We start from the raw sequence: 26,280 nt of genomic DNA, 5'->3' as shown, positions 1-26,280 counted from the left end.
CCTACTGAGAAAAGGGTGCATGAATAGGGGGAGATGATGGGCACATGGATGGACAAATTGATGAATGAATGGCAAGCTGTAGATAATGGAGCCAAATCATTACTTTTCTCGTCGGCATGGTATTGTGTGGTGTTTTGCATGTTCTCACTGCGTCTGTGCGGATTTTCTCCCACGTGGCAGGTAACTTTGAGTAGTTTTTTCCCCTTCTAACTAAATGCTATTACCATTTAGAAATATTTTAAGTTTACTTGGGTTGTATTTGATATTTAAGGCGGCTGGGAACTGCAAAAACAAAAGTCGAAACACAACAACAACAACAAAAAGCCTAAAAAAAACAACAAAAGCCGAAACACAGCAACATTTCATTTACAAACATCATCCACCATACTCCCATGACCCTTGTGAGCATAAGTGGCTTGAAAAATGGATTTAGGGACATTCATTACTTTTCATATTACGTACAATTACACAATCTAATCCAGCCAATGGAGGTATTATGTAATGAATCTGAATTTAATTGAAGCAGTATTTTTGGATCGTAGTTTGATTTTGAGCCATATTAGCTTTTCTAAAGAAAGTAGTCTTGAAAAAATATCCTCACGTTGTCCTGCTCGAATTTAACCGACTCCACGCCGGTGTACCTGAACGCATCGCCCGTTCGTGATATAATGGTGTTTATGTCCGAGTTCTCCTGAAGGCAACCTGTGCACGCCCCTTTGATTTGGCGTCCTCCTCCATTGGGTGGCGGAAAACTGCACAGCAGCTTTTGCCTTTGGGGATAAAACATCCACATCGCAACCACTGGCGCTCTCTATCGCTCTCTTTCTCTCTTTTGTTTTGTGGCCCTTTTTAGCAACATGGAACCTCAAGTCAACCAGAAAACTATCAATTTCGGAGCCGGGCCCGCTAAACTACCGGTGCCGGTAAGTTTTTTCTTTTTTTCCTCATTTTTTTTTTGGCTAGCGACGTGGATCCCTAGTACTATCATGATAAGAAACACTGCAATAAATTTAGTATCATTTATTTATAAACTGATTTTGAGGTCATTAAACAACCACTAAAAAATAGCAAAAAGAGTGGGGGTGGGGGGAAATGCAGGCCAGCGTGACTCGGTGAAGAAGTGCTTATCAATGAAAATGTGCCATTGTGGAACAACATTCTTTTCTGCTAGACTCTGTGTGCATGTGTTCGAATTGTGCAAATACTATAAACGTAGGTCGTCTGTACTGCCTGTGTCTTTGAAAAACAAACTTATAAATAAAAATAAAAATCTGCACGTGACTAAATGAATGAGCGGCAGGGGCACTTTGGCATCGCTCAGCAACAAGCTGAAAACATGCAGCTGAGTTGCATCAGCCTGCCTCCTTTTCATTCATGCGGAAGGTTGTGATCCATTTGTACCTGCTAACTGCACATTCAGGCGGTTTGCACTTGGCACCCACGAGTCGATTACGCATTAAAATTTCAGTCGTCTAACTCGTTGTCTAATATTTATCATTCACGTTTTACATTGAGTGTCTTCGCACAGACACGTTCGCCCTGCAAAGTAGCAGCAGTTTGACTTGCCTATGAAATGTGTATATATAATATATAAAGTGGGTATCTTCTCTCAACGTTTATTTTATTATGGGAAAAAGTCACACAATTTTGATGTGCATGTAAAACAGATGAACCCAAAGATTACCATTGTTTTTATTTTTAAATACAAATTATTACTTCTCAGATAGTGTTAGTTGTATCAAAACGGACTTTGTAACCTTTGAAAAGGAAGAGTTTTTGACACAAGGCTCGAATTAGATCTCAATATAATGTTTTCCACCAATTAAAATCAAGAATTAAGACAAGAGTGTGTCACATGTAATTTCACTCTGTCCATCACGTTATTAGCACAGACGGCAGTCTGGCGTGAGGCAGACTCCCTTGTGCAGCCTCATTATATTTGGAAATCTTCCAAGCGTCCTCATGTTTTCTTGATTTCGCAATTTTCTTCAAACACTTGTTGCAGGTGCTGATTCAAGCCCAGAAGGAGCTCCTCAACTACGGAGGCCTCGGAATCAGTGTTCTTGGTAAGAAGAAATGCACCTGCGTTGTCCAATTTTTTTTCCCGAAATGTTGTTGTTCAATTCAATAATGCTGAAATCCCTTCTTCACACCTCTAGAAATGAGCCACAGATCGTCAGATTTCATCCAAATCATAAATAAAGCAGAGAGTCTCCTCCGAGAGTTGCTGTAAGTAAAAAAACGGGAATTAGTGTCGTCCCATTGTACAACTTGAGCAAAAACTATAGAAAAGCAATTTTTTTAAATTACTTTTCATTATTTTTTTTCCCCAAGTTGATGATAGCATTAATGCATACAACTTTTTTAGAATACTTGGTCGTAACAAGGTTGAGAAATCAATTTTTTTTTTTACCCCAAAAGGTAGTTTTTGATTTTTAAAAAACGTTATTCAGGTTTGAGCGATGCAAGTATTTTTTTAATTGAAAATTTGACACTATTGACAAAGTGAAAAGGTCAAGTATTTAAAAAAAAAAGATGATTATGTTGATAAATGTAAAGAAAACAAGAACAAGGTTTGTCAGTATTGGTTTTGAAACCACCCCAAAATATTATGACAATTATTAAAATAGCAGTGATACAAAAAGAGTTGATAAATACAGAGTATCCCAATTTTTTTACACACTTTAAATAATTGTAAACTTGATGATTATTATACTGTAATTTGAATCATTTTCAACATGTAAAATCATTTACAAATATCATTATTTACAGTGTGTATACATTTTTTTGGGACATCCTGTATCATTACCAATAAAACTATTGTGTTGTCTAATAAAAATGTAGGTTCTGTTTTTAATAAAAAAAAAACAACAAAAATGTATTTTTTTTTAAATTTGTTTTTCTGTACAGTTTTATTATTGTTTATAATGTCAAAAACTATCAGAATCATCTTAATGGATGAGTATACCAAAAAACACACAAAATTGTCTCCGGTAGTTGGACAACAGACAGCCATTTGTATGGAGAGCACTGAGCAATAACATGTTGGTAATGCTGATACATAATAATAATAATAATAACATATCTATTTTGTGACAATTGTGCAAATTATGCTGTTATAAGAAACTCAAGACCCACCCCCCACACACATATAAACATACAGACAGACGTGCACACACCCCCACACAAACGTGTCGTAAATGTCCTCAACGAGCTGTTGACTTCCCCCACAGAAACATTCCAGACAACTACAAGGTGATGTTCCTGCAGGGCGGCGCATCGGGCCAGTTCAGCGGCGTTGCCCTCAATCTGATCGGCCTGAAAGAGGGCAAGTGCGCCGACTACATCGTGACGGGCACGTGGTCGGCGAAAGCTGCCAAGGAGGCGGAGAAATACGGCAAAGTCAACGTGGTTCACCCCAAGCTGAACAGTTACACGAGTGAGTGAATGCGTTTGGCTGTGTTCCGTCCTCCTCTTTTATTGTTTAACGTGCGACAAAATTGATGACTCGTAATAGAACACTCGCTCTCTTGTTTTTAACAAACTTGGCCAAGGCTGGCACGGTGGCGCACCTGCAAAATGAAAAATAAAGTTTGTGCGTTTATTCTGCCTCGCAATCAAAGGAAAGAAAAATGTGACGGCATAATGGGCTTCCCAGTCTGTTGTGCAATGGGGCCCACGACGAGGCTAACGGCCAATGATCTGCCGTCTTCCTTCCTCACAATTGAGCTAATGTCCCTCTTCATTATTCGGTTGTTGTGCAAACATTTCTTCGTGTCATTGAAGGCCTCGCTTAGTCGGAAAAAATGTACTTTATTTATTTATTTTTTAAAAAGGAATTTTGTTTGACTATTCAGCGTACAAAAGGAAGTCCTTGCATGCACCCCGGCTTCAGTTAAGCAACATTTAAGAGGAATTGCAAGTCTCAACATATAAACAATGATTGCTCCCCTTCAGGCAGAGTTAATGTTTTATTACAGGAATAAGTGGAGAAAAAAATACGGACTCTAAAATGTACCTAAGTAGTTTGGTAACATACTATCAGTTACAGTATATACATGTCTCTGTTTTGATAATGAAAAAGCGTTCCACAATACAAAGTTTCCATTTTTTGGGGAACTTGCATCACGCTTCTACTAAGTAGAAAATATGAATGAACAGACACCGCTGTCCAAGCTTCGTCATCGTCATCCCTACTTCAAGTTCTTCCGTGTCGCTGCTGTTCATTTTTTTTCTCTCAAGCTTTATTCTGTCATCATCTTCTGTGGTTTGAAAAGGTAAGCAACAAAATGTGACAAGGAGTCAAAAGTGCAAATACCTCTGTTCAAACACATGTGACAAAAATCAATAAAGAACAAACACTAGAAAAATCTCCTTAAGTACACTTGATACTTTCACCACCTCAATTTCCTGAATTGCTCTATTCGTATTAAATACCATAATTTCCAGCCTATAAGACACGGCTTTTTTCACATGCTTTCAACCCTGCGGCTTATGCGGTTAATTTGTGCATTTTTTTCTAACAACCCCAATGGGGCACTCGAGCGAAAAAGGTAAGTGAGACCAGTGGAATATAAGTGCCAAGGAAGTGATTTTTACTGGTATGTTTTTTTTTTTTTTTTTTTTTTAACCTGCTCTGTTAGCTTTTAGCATCAGCACTGTGGTAGCGTGTTGCTGCTGCATTACTGCCGTGTCTCAATGATTTTTACTGGTAGGTTTTTTTTTCTTAACCGGCCCTGTCAGCACCATGCTAGGTTGTTTCTGCTGTGTTATTGCCATGTCTCAGTGATTTAGCTATGTTTTTTTTTTTTTTTTTTTTTTTTTTTTTTTAAATTGGCTCTGTTAGTGCTGTGCTACCAGCTGCCACGGCTGTTTTTTTTTTTTTTTTTAAACCAGCATTTATTTATTTATTAACCAGTCCTGTTCGTGCTACCGTGTTGTTAATATATTAAGATAAGCTAAGATATTAAAACTTTGAAAACTCTTTCTGTGTACCGTCTTTCTTTGAAAATATCTCGTGTTTCAATGTGGGTTTCAACTTGGGCACTTGCGGCTTTTACACAGGTGCGGTTTATGTATGTACCAAATGGTAATTCCTTTACAAATGTACTGGGTGAGCCTTATAATCCGGTGCACTCTGTAGGCTGGAAATTAAGGTAATATGAAGAAATGTAAAGTGTTCTGTGTTTTTTTTTTTTTTTTCACCCCTTTTGCGTGTGACGTCTCCATCCAGAAATCCCCGAGCCCAGCAGCTGGAATCTGAACCCGGCGGCGTCCTACGTGTACTACTGCTGCAATGAGACCGTGCACGGCGTGGAGTACAACTTCACGCCCGAGACCAATGGGGTGACCCTCGTCAGCGACATGTCCTCCAACTTCCTGTCGCGGCCTGTGGACGTCTCCAAGGTGAGGAGTTCTGAATAGTATCACAATAAAGGATTCGATCTGAAAACTGTCTCACGTTGGCGACTTTGGCCTGCTTGATTTTTCTTTTCTATATGCGTGTTGTACGTAATACAGAGTAGTAATTTGATCGTGGAACCAATGTGTATAAAAAGACTGCTCGGGGATTTTATTCATCCTGATGGAAGTAATAAAAATCACAGCAGTGCAATTAACATGCAGTCCTGGGGAAAAGAAAAACGAGACCTAAAAAATGCATTTCAAGATGAATCAGAATCAGCTTTATTGGCCAAGTGTGTAAAAACACACTCCCCCCCCCCCCCCACATGGCCCCAGACCAGACCGTGATGGATGTACACAGTACAGATTGGATGACCGCTGTGTAGAACTGTCTCAGCAGCTGTTGCGACAGGCCGTGCTCCCTCAGAAGCTGCAAGAAGTACATCCTTTGCTGGGCTTTCTTGAGGATGGAGTTGATGTTCGTCTCCCAATTCGGGTCCTCTGAGACTGTAATTCCCAAGAACTTGAAGGTCTCGACGGTTAACACAAGACAGTTGGACAGCATGAGAGGCAGGTGTGGTTGAAGGATGGCCCTTGAAGTCCGCAATCATTTCTACAGTCCTTAGAGTGTTCAACGCCAGGTTGTGTTGACCGCACCAGTACGCAGACCCGTCGCCATCTTTGATGAGGCCGATGATTGTGGTGTCACCTGCGAACTTCAGGAGAGGACACAACCTTGGGGTGCCCCTTTGCCGATAGTGCGTGTGGATGAGGAGGCGTCCCCAAGCCTCACCTGCCGTGTCTTGTCTTGCCCATCAGGAAGTTTTGTTGTTGACAATCGTGTTGAACTTAAAAGTTAAACACAACTGAACTGAATTACTTAGGCAATAATTCACTTGAGCGAATCCATGTACTACTAGTGGTACTTTGACCACACTTCGAGAATCTCGTTATTTTAATGTCCAGGAATAATTAGTCTCGCACACAGTACAATGTTTGTCATTAAACTTTAGAAATTGGTTTCAATCCTTTTTTTAAAATGACTTCTGTAGCATGTTGTGCATGATTTGTATATTGTTGCTATTTGTTCCTTTTTTGTTGTTGTTGGAAGTTCTTGATCTTGTTCTCTGTTCTCATGCAAAGTGGACTGGTATTTGCCATTTTCTTTTGCAAATGCATTTTTCTTTTTTGAAAAAACTGTTTGTATCCATGGAAACCTATTCTGTTGTGCTTTTCTGTCTAGTTTGGTCTGATTTATGCGGGCGCCCAGAAGAATGTGGGCTGCGCCGGGGTGACGGTGGTCATCGTGCGTGAAGACTTGATAGGCCATGCTCAGAAAGAGTGTCCCATCATCCTGGACTACAAAGTGCAGGCCGAGATGAACTCGCTGTACAACACGCCGCCCGTTTTCAGGTTTGGTCACACCACAGTGCGCTCATCTTTATCTAACTGTTGAAGAGTACTGGTACTGTGATGTAATTTGTATTATTTTTTTTCATTTTGAGCTATTGCTTGGTTTAGCAAAAATGTAATTACGATGAAGCTTTTTTTTTTTAGGTTGTGTGCTTGTTTGAAGTTGTTTATTGCCACTCGCCTATGTACTACTACGTAAAAACGAGGATAAAAGCTGAAGAGATAAAATAATATTGTGGGATGTAAAATTATTATTGTGGGCACATAAAAATCGCAAGAGGGCGCACACAGTTAAAATGGTGGTTCGCTTTTGCAAAAGCACCTCTCGTTTTCTGATTTCCACACTGGTATCCGTTCTCTATGCTCTCACTTCTAAAATTGGTTGAAGCCGGTTGGCCGCCATCTTGGTACTCCCAAAACATGTGGCGGCCATGGTTTACAGGTTGGATTTTGGCAGGGTTTTTCTCAAAGTTTGGCATGTAGAATTAAAACTGGTCATGTGAGCTTGACATTTTTTCAGTTCTGGTAACATGAAGGATTTTTAATTCGACTTGGTAAGCCAAAAAAAAAAAAAAGGCTAAGTACAAAGGAAAGACATATAACACCGTGACTACCAAGAAAGCTTGCATATTACCTAGGGTCCAATTTACGTGACATGTGAACTTTTCCCAAAATATGCTGTAAAGGACTATCATCATAACATAGCAAAACACTAAACATTTTGTGTCATAAAAAACATTAAATTTCAAGCCAATCAGTTAGAAATAAGGACTCGCAAAATAAAGGAAAATACATACCAAACGCATTGTTCATTTGTTGTCTCTGTGAGGTCCCATTTCAGACAGAAATTGAAGCTTGTTTCCTCTCATTTGAAAATTAAACTCAATTTGCAGAGTTCTGTATCATGAAAGTCATCAAAAATTTCACAGAAAATGTGTTTTCTTGCTTATCTACTGTTGAAGTCTGGGAAAATATTTACATCGCTTTTTCGTGAAAAAACGTCGGTCTATAAAGGTAAAGCAGAGAGTGAACAGTGAACATCAACAAAACAAAAACAAAACTTTGTTCAAGTGAATTAAGATCATCAGAGAATAAAAAAGAAACCTTTCCAAACAAACTTTAACAGTGTAAAAGTGAATCTTTCTAATTTACCTGTGGAATGTTTACTCACAGCCACGAAACTGGCGATTAACGAAGTGAGTCGCTGTCACCGCACAGGTCGGCATGGTGGTTTTGCGAGTATCAAGATGGCAAATGCCGACTTAAGTTTTGGTGGCCAATGAGCCATCCAGTCATTTTTTTTTAGATCAGTGGCTACACTTGCTTCTAGTTTTACCATGGTGACGTCACCGATTAAGACTCAACTAGCCGATTTCCGATCGGTACCTTACCTGTGCGTGTGTTCCCTTTACACTTGACGCTGCGTGGAACGATGGCATCTGAAGAAAATATGAAACTTTTAGTTCACTAACTAGCAAATATTGATGCTTTTATACAGTGAATGACACAAGGTGGATATGGATCGGTGATCGTCTCGCCGAGTCTTAATCGGTGACGTCGTCCATGGTAAAACTAGAAGCAAGCGTAGCTCAGTGAAGAATCGAGAGCAAGGAGAACGGTCCATTTGAGCTCCCGTTTTATTGATAGCAACCTGACACCATACTCGCGGTTTAACTTTACTGTAGCTCGAAAGATATAAGAAAGAGACGTGTAACTTTGGCTTGCGAAAACTAACTCAATGCTAATACATAGTGTGAAAACGCCATAGATTGACTAACAAAACTAGAATCAATACTGCTTAAATCATAACTTTAAACAACTACTATTTGAACTATAGACAGGGACGCAACTCACATAGACAAATCACAATCCTCAGGGCAGTTACCATTAATTGAATAATTCAAATAATTTAATTACAAAATAATGATCACTATTGCGGTTCTTTTAAAATCTGCATTTTCATGAACAGTATCTACATCATGTGTCTGGTTCTGGAGTGGATCAAGAGCAACGGCGGCGCTGCCGCCATGGATGCACTCAACAAGCGGAAGTCAGACTTGATTTATGATATCATCAACTCTTCCGATGGCTTCTACGTGTAAGTGGCAAAGTTGTTGGTAACTAGTTCAGTCACCCTCTTCCCGTGTTTTGTTTAATATTGACGGTTTCACAAATATATGCATTAATCCAGGCTGCAATCTTTCAAATTGACTCAACTATGCTGATAAAATGCGCAACCCTCATTTAAAAAGTTACATTTACAGTTTATAAAGGTTTTATAATAACAGTTTGCTATTGGGACTTTTTTTTGTTGTTGTTTTGGTATAGCTATTGTGTCCTTTGCGGATAACTTTAAATCTAAACAAATTAGAATTTGCAAGCATGCTGTAATGGATTATTTGCATGAAGAGGTTCCACTTTAGGTCCTTCTATAGGATTGTGCAGCCCAAAAAGGCAACAAATGACACATAACTGTCTGTCAACGTTAATATTTGGTTGAATATATTTGCCATCTGGACCTACCAGGTGCCCAGTAGACGAGGGATGTCGGAGCCGCATGAATATCCCATTCCGTATTGGAAAGAAAGAGGGTGACGAGACCTTGGAAAAGGAGTTTCTGAACGGGGCATCCAAACGTGGAATGATCTCACTCAAGGGACACAGGTTCGAATTCTGCCATTTTTACCAATAAAAAGTAGTTTCTGGAAAACGCAATGTACCAGCAAACAGGAAGTGAAAAAAATATTGTACAGATAATTCCTTAGTTGTCAATTACTTTAATTTCTCTGACGACTGGACAATATGTATCAGATTGCCAGCTGCTTCATGTGTGACAGGAGTTTGTCTCCCCCTACAGGTCAGTTGGGGGAATCCGTGCCTCTCTATACAATGCTGTAACATTGGAAGACACTGAAGCTCTGGCCCAGTACATGAAGGAATTCCTAAAAGAACATCAGTAAGACGGGCCGGAATAACTTGTGCACTTTAAAAAAAAAAACAAAAAACAAAACCTCTCATTGAAAGTATAGTTATGGACCAATGGTGGCTGTAGATGGCGTTGATTTGTACTAACAATCTCTAACATGCACATGCGTGTATCTTTTGACATTGTTTTATTGTAAATACCATTGGGAATTGTTGACATGTTTAACCTCAACAATACAATCATCTCGATTCCTTCTGGTGTCATTTCTTGTCTTGATATTCTCAGTTAATGACGATAAAAAAGTGGGGAATAGAGAGATGAATTTGCTAAACATGGCCACTAGGTGGAGGTGTTCACAAAGACGTAAAGTTATCTGACTGACTAGTAATCACTGAGTTTCATGATTTTGAAAGTCAACTGTACAGTATTTGAAATCTGCACAATTTTTTTTTTTTAATTTCTCGTTTTTGACCATGACCAAGTGGAAACTTACATATAATTACCAAGCTGCACCTTGGATTAGTGGTTAATTGAACGCTCACCACTGTGATTGATTTATTTGGGATGGAGCTTCAGGGATAATAAAAATAAAAACATGAAAATACCTGTATGCGTGCATCCTCAATGAGAGTTAGTAGGTTTACTTTATGCAGTATATGTATTTTATCAATGCATTTACTATGCATTTCTATGTAGATTCAATATCATCCCAAATATTAAAAAAATATTCTCAAACTATTGGAGAATACCTAGTGGCAAATATTGAGTTCATCTGAGACCAAGCAATTTTATTTTTTCCTTTTTGTGGGTGTGGGGGAGCACTTAGATTAATTCAGAGGGGGAAGCAAAAAAACCCTTCAACCTTTACTTTGCCTAGGAACATTTTTTCCATTACAAAAATCTCACAGCACCCCCACCCCACCCAATTAAAAAAAAAAAAAAGCTTGGCAGGGTCGTTCCTGGTTAGTGCTTGGATGGGAGACCACCTAGGAGTACCTGCTCCCGTTAAAAAAAAACTACAGATTACAGAAAGGGCCATTGCGGTCTATGAGTGCTTCGTGGCTCTCAGAGCTCTAAATAACAACAAATTTGAGTTTTATGAAATTCTAAGTATTTCTAAAAGGGAATTTGTATGAAGTGTATTGGCGCGGAAACAAACAAAAATCCTGCTAAGCAAAAGTTAGGCTCGGTATCACGTCTCATTCCCAAATTTGACCATGAACTTCAATGACAAGTCAAACTAAAAATGTTCTGCCTGAAATTCACGTTTTTGTCATAAGCGTTAAAGGACCAAAAATTGAGTTACCTTATATTTTTTAAATTAATCAGCGTCAGATTTTTTTCTCTCTCTATCAATAATAAAAAATGCAATCGGCCTCAAAATACTCATAGCGGACGGCCCTCGTCATTTTCCTACCCCCCAAAATATGTTTTTCATCCTGCATCAAAAAAATAGTGTGCAAGTGTAAGATGAGAGGAGGCAGGCGGGCTTTGCAAGGCGAGTGGGGTTAGAGTGCAAGATGCGAGGCCGCGGCGGGATTGTGCGGCGATTGGCGTGGCGTCGAGCCCCGCTAATGTGGAAGCTAAAGCCGGTGTTAGGCTGCGGTAAGGCGGCGGTAATGAAAAACACCAGGGAAGACAATATCAAACGGCTCCTCTACATCCTGCGGCGGAGATTATCCGGCAGCAAAGGAGCGAGCCCCAGCCGGGGGGGAAGCGGAGGCAGGCTTTAGTGCTGCTGATTGAGTCTCTTGTCAAGAGCGCCATGCTTTCAATGTGAAAAGTTACTACCAGCGACTGACTTATACGCTCCGTTTCACAACACATACACACTTACAACTCTGCTATATAGAGATACTGTACATGCCGTCTACTCGAGGAGGAGTTTACGGAATTGTAAATTCATCCTTGAGCTACTTTTTTTTTTTTTTAAATCACAATGAATTTACGAGCATATGGGTGAACATTAGCTATGCTTTTCTCCATGTTCAAAACACTCCTCCCCTTTCCTGTTTCCTCCTTTGTGACCACAATTGTAACTCAAAACACTCATATTTAAAATAGTCTTTCCCACTGAAATGAATGGAAATGCGATTAATCTGTTCCAGCCTACCCCATAGATCCCCCCCCCAAAAAAAATCTTGTAATTTTTGATAAGAAAAGTACCACTCTATAATGTACTTCACAAACACATATAGTAATAATTTAATGAAACAAAATGTAAAGAATTAAGCACTTTATGCATCACGAGTCATTCATTACGGCTGCTGGTGTGTGAAATTTGGCCATCGGGGGCAGTATAATCCAGTCAGGAAAAAAAAATTGAAATGTTTCATAAGTACATCATTGTAATTGACTCAGTAACGTGTAGTAATGTGAATAATTTGCTTAAAGCCTGATAACACCACCCAATAGATGTTAGTAGTTAGCCTTTCGATGATGTTTCCAATGATCCTTTCCGATGGGGATCTTAAGCTCCGCCCCCTTAGCCGTGTCCCACAAGCTTACAAAATGGTGATTGAACACAACAAAGTCAAAGTCGATTCTCTATTGTGTATTCCACATAATATTGGGGTATGTTTAATGCCAAATGCGCCAGACTTGTCCAAGAGAGTTCTACAGAGAGGTCTCAACTTTTTTTAAGCAAGGATATGTACATGGAATTAAGATTTTGGACGGAGCAGGACGCAATGTCAGAGGTAGAGCGAAATGTTGGCAATCGATGCAAAAAAGTTTGGCACCTCACAAACTTCATATTGAAGTCCAACAGGATAAAATAGTGGAATCGTACTGCGCATGTAAAGCAGGGTGAGTACTTTTTACTTGGAAAGATCACGAGTAATATCGTTGTAATGCCGTCTTTATAAATGAGTGGGTGTATTTATTTGACTTGGCTCGTAATGGAAGTCCGATATTATACAAATCGGCAAATAGACATTTCGCTTGCATGACATCGCACATTTACGTATCACTAACCCGACTATTCGGCATAAAACATGACACACTTTATTCAGCAGGTCAGTGATACACTAATAAAGTGCAAGTTGTTCTCTTGCAATGTATAAAGCAATGATAATAATTCAATCAAACTCAGAGAAGATACTTCTCCCTCACTTACCTTTGAACATACAGCCTTGTGTTTGTTCATATTGTCCACATTTAGCTGTACGTGCACGTACTTCCACAAGCCTTAATCCATCTCAGACACTTCGTCAACTATGGTTTAGGCTTTGGAAAATGAATCATCCTAGCAGGGTATCTTTCATCAGAATTGCACGTTCTCCAAGCGCATCTGAGGACTATTTTCTTCGTAACATTAACTTTTCCAAGCGCACGCTACTGACATCCAGCCTTGCTTGTGGGACAATACGGCGAGAGGGCCGTGTCAGGCCAGGGGTTAAGACAATGTGGCTATCTGATTGACTATTATTGTACGAGTGATTGACAGGTCGGAAAGGTCCATTCCAGTACGTGTTAGCATTAAGATAGCAGACTTTTAGGCAAAGTTATGCGGTCGTTTCACTGCAACCTGCCGCACTCATATTTAAATTTTTTTCTCACAAGTCAAGGCATAAAAATTAACTGAAAGACGGCTTGTATCTAGAAAATCTTTTTTAACCCACGGCTCTCGAATCTAAAGGTACCACTGTTTATATTTTCCGTCTACATACATTTACATACATTTTTGATAATACGGCCCCTTTAATTTCAGTAACTACGTCTCCGACAATGTCACTGAAAACTGAGCATTGCATTCTATGTAAAGGCATCCTTTTTAATACATCTTTTGTACGGGATAGCATGAAGGCTTCTGCAGGTGCACCCAATATTGTGACCAGTGATGACATATTATGGGGCGCGGAGAGTTGCAATCACTCCTGGCATTCATCTCATCTCTGCTTTAATCCAGTCATTACTATCTGTGATGAGATAAACAGATGACTCGCGAGAAGGCAATTTTCTTCAAAGCGCACCGACTTACTGTATCTTTGCGCATGCACGCGTGCGTGTCTGCCTCTGTAATAAACCCATCGCACCATCCGGCTAATCTTGTTAGCACCCGGTGCACCCTGTTCCGCCGTAGCTCCTTTTAATTGCATGTGTGTTATTAATGAGCAGGGAGTTGGGAAATGGCTCCTAATTAGCTTGTCTCCTTGTGCAGCCATCTCAAGTGAAGCGGTGGCACAAACGCGCTTAGGATAATTAGAGCACTACTACACTTGTCCAAGTATTTATCTAAATCACAGAGCAACAATTAGCGCGTCGTCAATTAGCAGTGAAGTGTTACGATGTCATTTTGCCACTGCTGACACTCATTCGTGCCACGCCAACCACATGGGTCTCCTTAACTGCACTCTTTGCTAACATATAGGGATTTCTTTTATCTGGTGGGGAATGCAGCTTACTCAGATGGAGGTACAAACCACCCCCAACCCATCAAATTGTTCAAAATGTCAAAAAGAAAATCTCATCTGTCGTAATGCTTAGGGGGGGGGGACACAGATCTATTATATTGTATATTAAATAGGGCATTCCTCAGGGTTCTGTATTAGATCCTTTAGTTTTGGAATGCTTGGTGTCTCACTTAAGGAGAAACATGAGCTTGTTTGTTTTTTGTCCAGTTCAAAGCCATAAAGTCGTGCACCTATTTTATCTGTGGGTGTATCGCCCACATTAATAAGTAACGCACCTCAAATAGATGCCTTGTTTTTATTCCCAATGGCAGCTGTAAAGCAGATGTTGATAACAAAGCGCAACATTGATATTAACTACACAAGAACTAGAGAGAAAGAGGGAGAGAGAGAGAGAGAGAGAGAGATGCAGTGGAGCCCCCCATATTTGCAGTTCTCCATTAAAAATATAAAAAACATATCCCCCTCTATTATTATTATTATTATTTTCATGACCTGTTTTTTCCACATTTTGTTGTTGTTGTTTGTTTGTTTTACTCGAGCCGCCACTTATTTACGATGTTTCAGATTTTTTTCCCCCATGGGCATTATAGGGGATCTTAAATTAAATTAAACAGACTTTTGCTATTTGCATAAGGGGTTCACGACCTTGAATACTGTATAGTATCATTCATAATATAATTAATTATATTATTAATTATAGTTTAATACAGTAACTTTGTGACTGGAATTTTATTTTTAAAAATATAAAAATACAAAATGATTTTATAGAACTTATAGCCATTTTTTTCTGTACTTGTGATGCTTGGCTAACATGAAATTATAATAGGTCTGATTTTCACTGATAAACTAGATCTAGTTGTTTATGTGTGTGCCCATGTGTGTTACTGTGAGCATAACGCATCACATGACGAGACCTCAGTGACAGCGCGCTATGACAAATTCAATTTGCATCTACAGCTAAGTGAAATGAGTGAGGGGACTCTTACGGGCCGAGACTAATTGCTGCCAGGTGATTTGTGTGTGCATCTGTGTGTGGCGTGTGCACGCCTTTTTTTCTGCTCGTGTTTGCACGTGTGCGCGCGGCTGTCGGTCTGCCAGCGTCAATACTTGAGTGAATATTTAATGTGCGTGTTTATCTGCGTGTGTCTGTCGGTGTGTGATAACAGAATGTCAGCAAAGACGGCGGAGTTAATGAGCTGTTTTTCTCTTTTGCCACCAGGAGCGGAATGAACAAAGTGCACTCAGTTGTGCGGCTAACATGTTTGTGTGGTGTGTTGTGTTACGATACGTGTGCCTATACAAAGTGCTGTGCTAAATTTGATCTAATGACAGCGGATAGGGAGTGCATATAGAGTGAAGTGAAACAAACAAACAAAAAACCTGGATCTCATCATTCTGTCGAAATAGCAGTTTGACATTTAAATGATATTGTTAACCTAATAGCATAATTGGGTCTTTTGTAACTTACTGTTTACAAAAATCACAGTGCTTTCTAAGAGAATGCACTTTTCTTTAAGTCTGTATAGATTCTCAGTTTCAAGTGACCACGCGATCTACACGCTGGCTTGTCAAATCGGGCTGTTTTTAAAAAAAAAATCCTCCATATTTTTCTCATTCTCACACTTCCGCTTTTCTCACCCTGACGTGTAGTCACAGCTGACAACGAGGCACCTTAAAGCGGCCACACCAGTGGACTATCTTCAGAAAAGATTCATTTTCATAGTGTTAGCGTAGCTGGTTTGCTAACTGCATCCCACAATTGCGCCGGATAACCGCTGATGCTAACAAAGGCGCTCAAGTTCTTATAAATGGGTGGAGTGGTGACCCCTGTCAGGGCTGAGGCTGTGTGTCACTGGGCCCAGTGTTAGCCTTTTAATGTGACTAATGTGACTAAATACGTATGTCTACATTTGCCCTGCAATTTACCGGTTATTACTCCAGGGTGCAGTCCGCTTCTCACTGTAAGTCAGCTAGGCCAGCCTCCAGCTCATTAGCAAACTTAGCGCTAATAAATTGCATCGACTGCGGATGGATAGATAATCTCCATTTCAATATGTGTTCTTTCAATGAAAGATGTGTTTGTATCTCCGGATAAACTGATAAAGTAGAGGTGTAAAACTTTTTAAAAGGTTTTCTGTGTGCTCACATAATGTAGTGCGGCAGTGTTTCTTGTGGACGCCCGTGTCCTCAGCAGGCGCACTCCTAAATTGGAAAGCGAGCCTTTCATGAAGTTTAATAAAGCGCTGTTTTGAGGCTCGGGGGAGCTGGTATTAGTGAACGGGAGCCATTGCTGGCTGTTCCCAGCGAATCACAACATCATAATGAGGCCATGCCGTGGGAGTCAACGCCACCCTTTAACCAAACCCTGCGCCCACCTCCCCTGCACCGTTTTTGTGTTGTCTTTATCATTCCTCTGACACAATACGGACGTCTTAACTCCACTGCCTTCGCCCCGTCGGGGATTGCGGCGGAGCATTGTTTAAACGTCGTCCGCCAGCTTGGACAGACTGGGGTTATTTCTCATTTCCAAAAGATCACAGGCGTTGTAAATGGTGCGACGGCACGCCGTGAATGCCAACGGCGGCATGATTGGCAGCTTGACGGCGGCGGCAGCATTTGCATGGCATTTACCCAGCCGGGCGACGGCCACCCCCAACACCTAGGCGGGTGAATAAGGTGACTTGTCTGTTCACACAAACTCACGCGTGCAATCTTGCTCCTTAACAACCACCCAACCGTCTTGGCCTGTCAAAGACCAGCCCCGTGCTCGTAATTGTGTGGCATTTAAGCTGAGCAAAGGGACATTTTACTAGTGGTTTACATTATCTGGCAATCATTAGTTACAATTACCGCTGAGATCGGCTTCTAGCGATGCTAAATTATCTATATTTATGAAAATGTCAAACATAAGTACTGGAATTGAACAGATCTTGAGTCATTTCTGAAGTTAATGGTCTATAAATTGAAGCAATTCAGAAATAAGGAATGGGAATAACAAGGACAAAGGAGTATGTAGGCCCACTGAAGAGAAACAAAACTATAAAATTACCTTTGCAGGTTGATCTTCTCTATACATAACATTTTGACATTATGGAAACCAAGACATGTAACAATCAGCAGATTGTTGCAGGGATGCAAATTAACTGGAAGAATCACAGAAAGGCTCAGAAGTAAATGTTGGTGCTGGGTAGTTTCTTAGAACTGCTGTTTCAAAAGCAATGCTGCGCTCTTTCTGCTCTCAAACACTGAATGCGCCGAAACCACAACCTGCTCAACTGCTTTCTGTCAACCAGATACTGTACCACGACTACTACCTGGAAAAAAAAATTGATGCTACTTTGTCTAGTACAAGGGAAAAAGACTATCAGTTCTTGTTTACTGGGAGAACTCGTGTCTGACACACAAGAGTGACTGTGTCAGTCTGCACGCTTTCAGCAAAGATCTCCGAATGTGTGAGATGATTTGGAAACAAATCTTGGAATTCACTTTCATTGCACTTTAAATCAGGGAAGAAGACGTTATCAGCGTGGCCAAAATTAACAGAGAAATTGATTTATTTCCAGTTGTTTTATTTGAAATCAGTTTATTTGATTTTATCAACATGAATTGAAGAATGATCTAGAATCCTCATTTAATAATATCCATCCAGGAAGTAGCTTCAGCAGGGATACCCAGACTTCCTCTTCCCTGGCCATTTCTTCCAGCTCTTCCGGGGGATCCCGAGGTGTTCCCAAGCCAACTGAGAGACATAGTCTCTACAGCATGTCCTGGGTTGTCCCTGGGGTCTCTTTTCAGTGGGACATGCTTGGAACACCTCACGAGGAGGCATCCGGATCAGAAGCCCCAGCCACCTCATGTGGCTCCTCTCGATGCGGAGGATCAGTGGCTCGACACTGAGCCCCTCGTGGCTGACCGAGCTTCTCACTCTGTCTCTAAGGGAGAGCCCGGACACCCTGCGGAGGAAACTCATTTCAGCCGCTTGTATCTGGGATCACGACCCACAGCTCGTGCCCATACGTAAGGGTAGGAACGTAGATTGACTGGTAAAGTGAGAGCTTCGCCTTTTGACTTAGCTCCCTCTTCACCACAACGGACCATTACAAAGTCGGCATCTCTGCAGACGCTGCACCGATCCGTCTGCTGATCTCCCGGTCCATTCTTCCCTCACTCGTGAACAGGACCCCAAGATACTTGAACTTCTCAACTTGGGGCTGGGTCTCATCCCCAACCCAGAGAGGGCATGCCACCCTTTTCCGACTGAGGACTATGGTCTCAGATTTGGAGGTGCTGATTCTCACCTCAGCCGCTTCACACTTGGCTGTGAATCGCTCCAGTAAGAGTTGGAGATCGCAGCTTGATGAAGTCAACAGAACCACATCATCTACAAAAAGCAGAAATGCGATGCTGAGGTCACCAAACCGGATACCCTCTACGCCTCAGCTGCTCCTAGAAATTTTGTCCATAAAAGTTGCAATGCGGACCAAACTCTGACACCGGTTGTACTGGGACCGAAAAGCCTGTATCAGATTAATAATAATTGGACAAAAATACTTTGTGTTTTAAACTCGAAAAAGCTGTGGAAATTCTTTTTTAAGCTTCACTTTTTATTCATCCAATGAATCAATGTTTATGCTCACGTGCTTTTTCCTTCTTCATTCTTTTTTTTTTTTTTTTCAATATGTTCTACCGGGTGTCAGAATTCACATTAGACACTCTGAGACGTTTTATTTTTCTAATATTTTATCTGACTGAACACCGATTCGCAGCGCCGACACTTTTATTCACCTGGAATAATTTGGAAATGAAAGTGGCAGCAGTGACAGCGAGGCAATAAAAAAAGTCAGGAGTACACACACACACGCACACAAAAAACCTAATCAGGAAACAATAAATCAATAAGCCTCGCCAACACATGCCGACCGACTCCTTGACACCTGAAGCTCATTAAACGCAGCCTAACGTCAACTTAGAAGAAAAAGTGTACACAAAGGCTCACCATTTCACAGCCTATCACAGTAAGAGCTGCGGAGCAACCTTGATATATTGTATATACTAGAAATAAATATGATTGTCCTTTAATCTGATTTTATTATACTGGGGACTCCCGCTGGCGGGCCTTCTGAGGGCTGATGGCGTGTAATGTTATTGCAGGGAGGGGGGGGCAGTGTGTTTCATATCCCCTTCTTGACGCTGTTTTATCGTGTCAGGGCCATTATTGTTTCTGTTGCTTTCCGCATGTATATGCACCCGTGTATATAACTTCATAAATCAAGTTATTGCACTGTCTCCGTTTGCATATATGCTTGCTCTTCCCTTGCGGTCTCTCCAGCTCCGCTACGGCTGCTAATTTCTGCTCCTCGATGTGCCGGAATCGCTGGCAGGGTTAACCCAAGGTGTAAGCGAACTAAGCACCAGCTTAGCGCCTGGCGACCACGAGACCCCCCCTCCCCCCAACCACCACCACCACCATCCCACCCCAAAAGACCAGTTAACAGTCAACAGAACCTGAAATTCTTTTTTTATCGAATGAAATATTTCGACAAGGGTGTTCTATTCAATCTGTCACTTATACTTTTGCTAATTTTTACATAGTTTTAAAACCTCTATTTGTAATTTTTATTGTTGCAACGAGGCACTCTAAAGTAAAACATGAAAGAAGCCCAGGTCCACATACCAGCTATCAGGCCTGACTTCCCCTAACCCTTTTCTCTTTCGCTTTATCTGCATGCACTCATGGGAGACGACAAGGCACTCTAACTGGTGTGATGGTCTGAACGCTCCCCCATGCTGACAAGTTTCCTTGTGATGAATGCGCATGCGTTACTAACAGAGAAACTCTGGGTACGTAGCAGACGCTTACTGTGAAATCTCCCGGTCTCATAGTTCCCCTTATTCTACATAGAGGAAGCTAACTTACATTACAACCTAACCTAACCTTAAAGCAAAAGTTGATTAAAAAAAAGATACACACATATATCTATGTTTGCTGTGTTTGTCTTTCTGAGACGTCCATAGCGAACATGAACACTCGGCGACAAGTTGTGGAATGGCACATGTTGAAGCATGGATGGGATGTTTCAGAATGGCCGGAAGTTTACAAAATACACGTGCATGCCCATTAATATAGGCGCAGGCGCATTACTCAGCAAGAGACTCAGACCGACACACCGGCAACGCAAGCCGACTACGTAAAGGGACGATGCATTTTCAGGGTGTAGGCATAGCTATCTTGCTAAATAAATGCATGTCGCAACTGCGCCGGATGACTGCTGACGCTAACAAAGGCGCTGAAGTTTTCATTTGGCGGTGTTGGTGTGAATCACGCATGGATCTGTGCACCATTTTAGCCACAGCCCCCCCAAAAATCTGGAAAACTGAAATGGTGAAGAACGATTTAATGCTCCATTATCACAGTTCACTACTACTTTTGTCCATCCATCCATCCATCCATCCATCCATCCATCCATCCATCCATCCATCCATCCATCCATCCATTTCCTGAGCCTCTTTTCCTCACAAGAGTCGCGGAAGTGCTGGAGCCTATCCCAGCTATCTGGCAACCAGTTTAGGGTGCACCACCCCCCTCCCCTTGCGCAAAAATAGCCGGTACCTGCTCCAGCATTCTCGCGAGGCTTGTGAGGATAACCGGCTCCGAAAATGCATGGATGAAGAATCCCTCAAGGTAAAATTCAACAATAGATGATCAATTGTAACTAGAAACAGAAATAGAGAGCCCCCAAATCAAATTTTGCTTAGTGCCCCATGAAAGTGTGGCTGGCTCTTCTTGCACGTTCTGCTCAGTTAATGAAGCAGGCATATTGCCCCCGACCCCTTCGTGTGTGTGTGTGTGTGTGTGTGTGTGTGCCTGCCTGCTGGAGCACATTGCCAGCTTGCATGGCTGCTGTGCACTCAGACTGAACTAAATGCTCTACACATCATTGAGCAGCATTACGAACCTCCCTGCTCATCACTCTCACTGGGCGCGGCAGGTGTGTGTGTGTGTGTGTGTGTGTGTGTGTGTATGTTTACAGGACTCATTGAAGTAGAATGTCAAATAAATCAACCTATCTGTCCCCGACTGCATTACTCCCCCATCACTCGTCCCCGGTCATATTTTTTTTTACCACTTTTCTCCCTCCATCTCTCTCTCTGTCTCTGCTTTATGTCTTGTAATTCTCCCCTGGAAGCTCACGGGAGGGCGTCATGTTTCCCTCGGTACATCACCCTCATCTGCAGATCACGGTTGTGCAAAGATATTCTTGCGGCGACGACGCTATTTTTGTATCCCCCCGTGTATTTGCTCCACCTGCCTCAGGTATTACAGTATATCTGAATTCAAGCTGCATTCCAAAACCGACACTTTGTGTCCTGCACCGACCTGCTTGTCCTGCTGAATGGTGGCTGATTGAGACACATGGCCCGCCTTTGTGCGCTGATCTTGTTGCCATTGATTACCTATCAAGGTTTTTGATTGCATCCAGGAAGTAATTCTTTTAAATAGGCCATAATGGCCTCCAATCTGGGCTGATGACGCCCTCTGAGAGTCCAATTGCGGGTCCATTTAGGCCCTTTCAGACCTCTCGGTGTACATTGTGAGAACCTTCCCCATAGCTCACTCCGCGGTTCCGTGACCTGCATCGCGTCGCCTCGTTTGGATTGAGCATTACCTTCTGCTTGCATATCGCACGTATTGCATTCATCTTGCATGAGCCATGTTGGAAAAAATACATTTCTTTGCACTTATAAAATGTATTCTATTTTAGTTATATATATATATCATAGATTTTGTTTTTCCCCCAAGTGAGAATACAAATGTAGACCTTGTTCACTTCCTTCTCTGCTATTGTCATGTCACTCTGCCGTGAGTCAGAGCAAGATGTCTGTGTTGCACAAGGCAGATGATAATTGACTCTTCATGTATGAATATATGACCTCGCTTGAGGAGAAATGGAAATTTCTGAGCAGCAGACTTTGTGCTTGTCACCTGGCATGCAAAGAAAAGGGCTCCGCAAATGATTCTCAATTGTCGGAGTTTGTCTCAGTAACACGTAGACCCCCAAATGACTGGATGGCGTGTGACTAGAAATGTGGTGCGTTGTGGTACAGGCATACAGTAATTTTTATAGACCAGAGGTATTGAAAATAACATTCTGACATATAGACTGCCCAATCACTGCACTGTCACAAAAAAACTTGGCCGCTCACTAACTATATACCGTCAACCCACACATGTTGAATAACAATTTCGGTCTTGAAAGGTCCATGAAGTGAACAAAGCAATTGAGGAGGCAAAGATGAAGTGTAATCCTGCTTTTAACGGGATGTGATGAGCGCAGGTTTCTAAAATGAAAAAGGAAAAAAAAAAGGGAAATGCAAGAGGAGAGCTCTGACAAATGTGTTAAGGATGAGAGAGAGCAGGCTCGGGAAGCGGGGGGTCGCTCTATCATCAGAATGCCGGCCTGTGTTATTACAGCGTGAGTTGGACAGCGTGGGGGGGAGGTGCGAGGAGGAGGGGGGAATGGAGCAGACAGGAAGAGGGTTCGCCGTCTAATCTTCCAATTTTCTTACATTACTAAACCCCTCCTGCCCATAGCGACGGCTTCTTTCTGAGATTGACTTGCAGGAGTAAAACACACAACGACCAAGACGAAGCAACCCAGAGACCTGCTGTACCTCGAACAACATAAATTCACCCGCAAGCCCTTGGTGTGCCCCCCCCCCGCACACACACACACCCCGCACTTCACGTATGGTCCCGTGAAGGTTCCTATATGTTTTGTACAATATAGACTTGTGTCAATAGCAGTTACACAAGCAACAGAAGAAGCCCTTCAGCGATCAATAACTTCCTGCCGATAAGGAGACAAATCAGATGACGGTATATTGAATTAAGATATCGTTTTACATTCTCATTGATGGATCACACAAAAACATTTCATAGGCACTTTTGTTCTTCACTTGCTTGTTTGCCAATTGTCTTTTTTATGTTATTGTTTTCCCACTCAACCCTTGCATATAGTTTTGTCCTAATTTGACCCATTTTGAAATTTGACAGCAATATAAGTGACATTCTTTTACACTGAAATTTGATAACTGTTCTTGAGTGATATATTTTGAAATATCATTATTTTATACAGGTCAACTGTTACACGATTTGTGTACATTGCAGCTGTCCTTGGTAAAATTTCACCAGCGTCAGTTTAAAAGTATTTTAGATTTACCGGTCTGCGCTTCAGTAAAGAAAATAAGTATTTGAACATCCTGCTAAATTGCAAGTTCTCCCACTTAGAAATCATGGCGGGGTCTGAAATTTTCATGGTAGGTGCATGTCCACTGTGAGAGAGATAACCTAAAAAGAAAAATCCAGAAATCACAATGTATGATGTTTAAACAATTTATTTATGTGACACAGCTGCAAATAAGTATTTGAACACCTGAGAAAAACAATGTTAATATTTGGTACAGTAGCCTTTGTTTGCAATTACAGAGGTCAAACGTTTCCTGTAGTTGTTCACCCGGTTTGCACAGACTGCAGGAGGGATTTTGGCCCACTCCTCAACACAGATCTTCTCGAGATCAAACAGGTTTCTGGGTTGTCGCTGAGAAACACGGAGTTTCAGCTCCCTCCAAAGATTTTCTACCGGGTTAAGGTCTGGAGACTGGCTAGGCCACGCAAGAACCTTGATATGCTTCTTATGGAGCCACTCCTTGGTTTTCCTGGGTGTGTGCGTCGGCCCATTTCAATGCTCTGACTGAGGGAAGAGGTTGTTCCCCAAAATCTCACAAAACATGGCCGCGGTCATCCTCTCCTTAATACAGTGCAGTTGTCCTGTCCCATGTGCTGAAAAACACCCCCAAAGCATGATGCTACCACCCCATGCTTCACAGTAGGGACGGTGTTCTTGGGATGGAACTCATCATACGTCTTCCTCCAAACACAGCGAGTGGAATTATGACCAAAAAGCTCCATTTTGGTCTCATCTGACCACAAAACTTTCCCCCATGACTCCTCTGTATCATCCAAATGGTCATTGGCAAACTTAAGACGGGCCTTGACATCTGCTGGTTTAAGCAGGGGAACCTTCCGTGCCATCCATGATTTCAAACTATGACGTCTTCGCGTATTACCAACAGTCACCTTGGAAACAGTTGTCCCAGCTGTTTTCAAGTCAGTGATCAAGTCCTGTTGTGTAGTCCTGGGCTGATTCCCCACCTTTTCTAAGGATCATTGAAAATTTCAGACACCTCCATGATTTCTAAGTGGGAGAATTTGCAATATAGCAGGGTGTTCAAATACTTATTTTCTTCACTGTAAATCAAGGACAAGAATGGATTTAAATCAAGAAAATATTGTTCGTGGGGGAAGTACAAGGGATGGCTGTAATTGTCTCTCCTCACTACAGAATTCATAACATATCTCAAATTAAACATTGTGCATTGTCTAATGAAGCAATACATTGTACCTAACTCATTAGGGAATTCTTTTTCTGCCTCGAGGAAAGCATGTCTGTGCTCCCTTGAGCAAGGTATTTAACTCCTTCATTTGCTTCCCAGCTGGAGAGCTTGCCAATGCTTTGGGCTGTCACTATTGGTGTGTTTCTGACCATAACGAGTTCATGATTTTCTCATATCCAAACAACAATCACGCGTTTCATTTTTAGCTACATACTATAGTGAACAAAACCAAAGCAGTTTTAGCTGTGGTTCCGATGTCACTGTTTCCACAGTTGTGTGACTCCCCGGCCCGTTTGGTTTGCATTCCGGTCGCCTCTCATTGGGCGAGGGAGAATCCTGACTGAGTGGGACTAATTTGCCATGCTAATGAGATGGCACCAGCAAACACAGGCAGCTGGAGACCAGAGTAAATGATCCTGTCATCGGTCGAGAACACAAACACGGTTAACCGCTAATTAGCTCGCCTCTGCTTGTCTGGGTGACATTCTTGCAGGATTCCGAGCAAGGCGATAAAAAAGAGAGGGCTGCTGGGGGGGAATTAGGGACAAAGGCGGATTATATTTTTGCAGCATCGAGCACTGAGCCGTTTGCCTTTCCCTTTTTTTTTTGTGTGTCCTGTGAGGAGCAGAGTGTGCCGACGTGCCATAAGAATAAGGCGGGAAAATATGCTAAGCAGACAATCAAGGTGTACCCCCTGGTGCTAAACAGCCAATCATGGCGGCCCCAGCGTGTGTCACCACCCGGCAGGAGGCAGAATTAGTTCTGGTTAGCGGCCAGGGGCCTGCCGAGTGGCTGATTAGGCTTTTAGATGGAAGAGGAGACAGGACGCAAAAAGTCTTCCTGGCTCCATGAGGTGACCCAGACAAAGGACTTTTAATATAGGAGAAAAGGTAGAAGCAGGAAGTTGTTTAACCCTTTCATTGCAGCACATGGATGTGGTTTGACTTTATTTGAAATATACTGGAGTGATCCGCCCCCGTGTTAAGTGTGACACCTCAAGTGTTGAGATGGCCACTCACCCATCTATTTTTTCATCAACATGTATTATCTGTGTGTCTGCTGCTCCGAAAAAAAGAAAATGTTTAAAAAAAGGAAACCTGTTTTGCCGCAGTATTTTAATCATTTTTCATTTTCTACAAAGAAATGCTCAAAATGATCGTGTTTGTATGTGGAATTTGGAAGCTATGTTGTCAGTAGTTAACGTATTAAAACAAAAATCATCATTTTACTTGAACCTGAACTGTATCACCTTTTTTTGTTTAAAGCAACTTCAAGAGGTGATAATGCAATTTTGTACAGCGTCCCTAACATCTCGCTGTATTTTTCAGCGGTTTATCTTTCATATTTTGTCAAGCAACGATATTCCCGGGCTGCGTGCTTGTTGGGTCACCCAAAAATGACAAATTGGAAATGAGACATTTTACATCATGGTCGGCAGAGTGCAGTCCCTTTTTTCCCATTTGTATAAAGATAACTAAAAATTTCATTTTGACTTTCTCGTGCAGAATGAATACTCCAAAAATGACCTCTTCTGAAGCATCCGTGTGCCCCCCCCCAACACTCCACTGCCTAACTATACCCTTTGTTACATCAAAGTGACAACCCTATTGTTGTTATGCAACATTCAAGCCTATGGGGCGACAGAAGTTACACACTGCAGCTTTCTGT

The 26,280-nt window shown here is 41.7% G+C and overlaps 2 protein-coding genes across 6 annotated transcripts in view; both read left to right on the top strand.

Annotated features, from left to right (window-relative positions):
* Window positions 1–707: 707 nt before the first annotated feature.
* On the top strand, window positions 708–10,348 carry psat1 (phosphoserine aminotransferase 1). The gene is made up of 9 exons (XM_061815940.1): window positions 708–923; window positions 2,006–2,066; window positions 2,160–2,229; window positions 3,234–3,439; window positions 5,234–5,406; window positions 6,647–6,816; window positions 8,786–8,914; window positions 9,343–9,480; window positions 9,674–10,348. Exons 1-9 carry the CDS (start codon window positions 858–860, stop codon window positions 9,774–9,776), a joined length of 1,116 nt encoding a protein of 371 aa, XP_061671924.1. The 5' UTR covers window positions 708–857; the 3' UTR covers window positions 9,777–10,348.
* A 1,917-nt stretch (window positions 10,349–12,265) lies between these two features.
* The window catches only part of LOC133498795 (transducin-like enhancer protein 4), a 55,255-nt gene continuing 41,240 nt past the window's right edge, over window positions 12,266–26,280 (top strand). For all 5 annotated transcript variants that reach the window (XM_061815925.1, XM_061815929.1, XM_061815924.1 and 2 more), the window contains exon 1: window positions 12,266–12,550. In XM_061815925.1, coding sequence (XP_061671909.1) covers window positions 12,333–12,550 — 218 coding nt within the window. In that variant the 5' untranslated portion in view covers window positions 12,266–12,332. The remainder of the gene's footprint in view (window positions 12,551–26,280) is intronic.

The sequence above is a fragment of the Syngnathoides biaculeatus genome, chromosome 4 (genome assembly GCF_019802595.1).
Source record: "Syngnathoides biaculeatus isolate LvHL_M chromosome 4, ASM1980259v1, whole genome shotgun sequence".
In the NCBI taxonomy this organism is placed as follows: domain Eukaryota; kingdom Metazoa; phylum Chordata; class Actinopteri; order Syngnathiformes; family Syngnathidae; genus Syngnathoides; species Syngnathoides biaculeatus.
The sequence above is the reverse complement of the archived record's forward strand: the minus strand, read 5'-3'. Positions and strand labels throughout refer to the sequence as shown.